The sequence below is a fragment of the Triticum dicoccoides genome, chromosome 2A (genome assembly GCF_002162155.2).
Source record: "Triticum dicoccoides isolate Atlit2015 ecotype Zavitan chromosome 2A, WEW_v2.0, whole genome shotgun sequence".
In the NCBI taxonomy this organism is placed as follows: domain Eukaryota; kingdom Viridiplantae; phylum Streptophyta; class Magnoliopsida; order Poales; family Poaceae; genus Triticum; species Triticum dicoccoides.
Window position 1 is genome coordinate 228,405,304 of NC_041382.1, and position 4,858 is coordinate 228,410,161.

Sequence of the window (4,858 nt, forward strand, 5' to 3'; positions counted from 1 at the left end):
ACACATATTATCATGAAAAAAAATTCACAGCATACAAAACATTATCCGTCTTTTTTTACCTACTTATTTTCGAGCGCACATATGTGCATGAATCACGACGCGGTTTACTCCAAGCAGAACATTTCTGCTCAATCACAGTGCACGAGGTCTCGGAAAACGCGGCGTGCTCGCTCGTATGGACCAGCGCGCGTTGTTTAATTAAAAATTAATTGGGAGAAAAGGATAAAACAAAAGAGATGCGGGCCAACATTTTACTACTCCCTACTCCACTGCCAACAAAAGCTCCACTGCCATTGTCTGCAATGGCGTCTCGGCCTTTCCCACGGGAGTCCCCTCTCTCCCGGCCTCCTAGCTCTAGCTCTCTCTCCGCCTCCGTTCAAATGGGATCCTCGCCTGCGCCTTCGCCTTCGCCTTCAACTTCGCCGCCGATGCCCATGATAGGGAGGGCCGGCAACCTCACCGTCTTCATCACGCCGCCGTCGCCGGCCAGCACCCCGCGCTCCTCGCGCCCGTCCGACTCCCCAAGGCCGGACTTCTCCACCCCTAACTCCCGCACGGGCACGGCACCGCCTCCGCCGCAGAAGAGCGCTAGCCCACCCGCGCCGGCGGTCAAGTTCTCGTCCCCTCCACCACCCGTGAAGGTGTCCCTGCCTCCTGTGCAGGTGCCCCCGCCGCAGTACGGAAAGGCTTCTGCGGGGGGCAAGCACGACGGATCGGCGTTCGGCTTCTTATGGGACGCCGTTGCGCGCGTGCAGGAAGGTGATGGGGAAAAACATTTTCGTCAACTCAATTGCATCTGAGTTTTCTCTTCACATTTCCTGGATTGCGGGTTCTGATGCGCGGGATTCTTCTGGGTTGCCGCAGCGCACACGAGCCTGGACGAGTACGTCGCCAACTGGTTCGGATTGGATCAGTCCAAGTACCAGTGGGCTCTCAACGACTACTACGATACCACCGGCAAGGTTCGTGCTTTTCGACTTCTCCTCTGCAGTTTCCCTCTAGCTTTGAGGAATCGGATTCCATGCGTGTCCACTTGGTTCCCTTTTTCATTCATGTTCTTAAATGGATCTGCAACTGCATGTGAGAACAATTTGAGATTAGAGTTTCATACTAATTTTGCAGTCTTTATAATTATGATAATTATTGTGATGAAGATTTGGTGGGTGAATTGCATTTGTGGTTGCGCTGCTCTTGTTATCAGTTGAGGTTCAAGTGTTGATTAGGTAGTGCTGGTTCCTAGTGCCTACTGCAAAACTAAAGTCAATCTCATCTTGTTATAGTATCTGTAAAGCTGGAAAAGGAAGATAGAAACACAAGGCAAGAATAGATGCCTAATCACACCTTTTAGCTCCTATAGAAGTGATGAAGAATTTCCCTGGGCACAAAATGTGCACTAGGCTTGTCATATGTCAAGAGTAGCATACTTTGAAGCTTTTGTAAAGTTGTTCCCTTGTTCTAGCTTTGAGTGCACCGGCTGTTTGAATTGATTATAGCCTCTCAGCATACTTGTGTCCGCCTTATGTTTATTCTTGACAATCATCACTGGCAAGCAGGTGAAATAACAGACCTTGTCTTTGCTGTTATGTTATTTGCATCATTCAAGTGCTCATGTCATTAATCTAATTCTACCCTTTAACCTTGAACATATGTTCAAACGCAGAAATGGCACTAGAGTGATAGGAGTTGTGATTGGGAATTGGAGAGAAACAAGCATAATACTACTAGCGTGTTACTACAGTTGAAAATAGTTGTCTTTGGTACCATACTTGATGTGTAATTAGTGTATCTATACTTAAGTCATTTCATAATTTGGCCTATATATTGCATAATTTCACATTCATAATACAATTTGGGGTTGAAGGTGGTTGGCGTTAGATTTTGTAATGGTTGAAGCATTTCTAATTGTAGGAGATGTCATCATGTTACAATAGTGATATAGCGAATTGGTAGAAGCCTTAGGTCGTTACAAATATAATATTCAGAAAGGATTTGTTGAACCTTTTACCATGGAGATAGTGTTACTATGCCCTCCAGTTCAAAAGGGTAAGTTGTAATGTAATATACTTAAAGTCTCCGTTACTATAATACTTTGAAGGCAAGACACAGTATAAATGTTTAAAAAAATATCGATAGCCAGAGTCATTTTTTCTTTTTTCCTTTCCCCCCTGATTTTAAGGGGGTGGGGCCGGGCCTTATTTTGTTCCAATAAAATCAAGCCACATATGCGGGAGCATCGATGGGCGCATGCGCGGGGAGCAGGCAAGTCTCGTTCGCCCGTATGTGGGACGGATACGGGGAGACCCGGTCGCGTTCGCCACGTCAGACTGGCCCACCCTAAACCCACAAATATGCGCCCCTAGCTGCATCCCGGACCAAACCCTAGCCACTCGACTCCACTTCCAATCCGCTTCCCCCAGCTCCTCTCCAGCATGGCGGGCAGCGGATCTGAGTCCGGCAACTCTGGATCCGACGGGCAACGGATCTGAGTCCGGCAACTCCGGATCCGTCGACTGGGACCTCGTCCCATGCAAGGAAGAGAGTTGGCTGTCCAGCTGGCTGTCCGCTGTTCTCGGGAGGAAACCCGTGCTCCGCCATCAGAGTCACTTGGTGGGAATCCATTGCATCCGCGCAAGTGGGGCTTGTATCCGGCAGCTTGGGGCGCATGACCGCGGCAGAACCGGAGGCGACGAGCAGCGGCTGGAGGTACCGGCGCGCCTAACCGGACGGCTCCGGGCTGGCAACACAACCCTTGTGGTGGAGCCTCGCCCCCGTGACGTCGGGCTCCGAGTCCAAGGTCAACGCCGTCATACGGCATGACCACTGATTCGTCAAGGAGCGGCGTGCCTGCCGTACGATGGAGAAGTTGTGCCATGCCTCAAAGGACAAGAGCGCTGATGCCCTCCATGCCCGCATCCTGGCAAAGCGGCAAGCCCAGACGGCGTGCTCTCGCATTGGAGCAAACCCGGGCACGGCCTTCCCCTCCAAAGAGTAGATCTAACTTGACCCATAGTGCATCTTCGATCGCTACTTATGCGACGAAGAGGGCAAGGGCAAGGGCAAGGGCGGCCGTGGGTGAACTTCCTCCATAGCCATAGTTTATAGCTAGTAGAACATGCCAATTTTTGGTAGTCCGATGGCATGTATGAGAACTCTCCAATGCTATGTGTGTTGATCTAGATGAAATGTGTATGCTGGTTTGAACTTTGCATGAAGATTGTATGGAATTGGGGGTTTTCGTATGAGGGGGACGGCTGTGGACGCGGACATTTGAGGGGTGACCGGGTGCTGTCCGCGGACGCATCCGGGCACTGTGACATATGGGGGGTCACATTTGTGAGTTGCGGTTGTAGATGCTATAAACTATTTATTTCTGTGGATGGGAGGGAATATGGTGCAGCATTTCTGTTTCAAAATAAAATCATCCTCAAACCTAGCTATTTTTAATATTGTCAAGGCTTAAAGAAAATTGTTGCTTAGATTAGCGGAAATGGGTATATGAAAATATATTCAATGGTGCCCTTTATTGTATCTCTTGGCACTTAGAGCATTGTAAGGCATGGTATGCTAACACATTCTTATGGATTTTGCAACTGGATTAGCTATATCTAGTGATGAATGCATGTGTGCATTCAGTTCCGGTCTAACTTCCACTGTCACACACCCCATGCCCCACGGTTCTATCTGCCCCATTGAACTTAGGTTCTGTAGCTGCAATTTAGAAGAATGCTGGATATGATTTACAGTGTAAATATTATTTGATATAAGAATAGGGTTACTAGTTTCCCATCTAGGATTCTTTTTTTTATCGACTTTATGAATGTGTTCTTCAGGGTTATCAGCCCTTGTGTGTCCAAATCATACCTCCATGCATATGCGGAAGCAATTTTTCAAGGGGTGTCACTCAGACGCCCTGTGGCTGTGGAGTTGTATTTTTTGACCCACTTGTTGCTCCACATTGAGTAAAATCTGATCATTTATTACTTGGACCAAATCAGTGAGATGCTTATTTCAATGGACAAAGGTTACATGTTGCATCTTTCTGATGTCGCTGCAGGAAGTGGAATATGGCAAAGCTGGGAAGCCAAAGGAGCTTACTACTACTACTACTACTAAAGTGCAGAAAGTTTAGAAGGTTGGTCCATATGGTTAAACATTCACTCCTTTTTGTTTCTCATCCTTCTTTTTTCTTTTTGCTGATCGGCTGCATGTTTAATCCTCTTGGCAGCAACTTCATTTCAGGTTGTGTGTGTAGTGAAGCGAAGTTCTATTTGTTAGATCTTGTCATTGGGGCTTCAAGAGTTTTTGCCTCTTTATCTACCTGATGAAGTAGGATCTACATTTGACACAAGGGGTACTTGGATCATGGAGAGTCTGAAGTTATTGTTTTTTGTTGGCTCCTTTCAGGGACTGCTGTAATCTGAGACGCAAATTGCGTATTTGCAGTGGCTAAATGTTGCAGTTCAACATCTTATCACATTGTCTTCCATTGCATATCGATTGCACGGCATAAATTTCCCTCATCATTTCACTTTACCCTTGCTGGGTCTGGATCCCCTCGGCGGGCGAGTGATCGGATCTCATTGCATATATTTGTCCTAAATGACCCTTTTTAGTGCTCACTTTACTTCTCTCTCCCAAAACTTATTGAGCTCCTTTTCGGTACACCCCCTCACTAAACGTATATTGGGTAGTATGGTCTTTTCACAAGAACCTATACCCATTTCTCTTTTTTTTTTGAGAAGGAAGAACGTATACCCACTTCTGTATGGTCTTCCGGGACGAGCGGTATGTACATGTAGAAGTTTGCCCACCTGATCCGCCGGCACCGCCTTGTCTATGAGGACGTTTCTAATCGTTG

At 47.2% G+C, this 4,858-nt stretch overlaps 1 protein-coding gene across 2 annotated transcripts; it reads left to right on the top strand.

Annotated features, from left to right (window-relative positions):
- Window positions 1–248: 248 nt before the first annotated feature.
- On the top strand, window positions 249–4,520 carry LOC119354331 (proline-rich receptor-like protein kinase PERK13). Of its 2 annotated transcripts, none has more exons than XM_037621066.1 (4): window positions 249–759; window positions 865–962; window positions 4,055–4,132; window positions 4,226–4,520. In XM_037621066.1, exons 1-3 carry the CDS (start codon window positions 303–305, stop codon window positions 4,127–4,129), a joined length of 630 nt encoding a protein of 209 aa, XP_037476963.1. In that variant the 5' UTR covers window positions 249–302; the 3' UTR covers window positions 4,130–4,132; window positions 4,226–4,520. The 2 variants fall into 2 exon arrangements, with proteins under 2 accessions (XP_037476963.1, XP_037476964.1); XM_037621067.1 differs by having other exon boundaries at window positions 4,240–4,520.
- The last annotated feature ends 338 nt before the right edge of the window (window positions 4,521–4,858 follow it).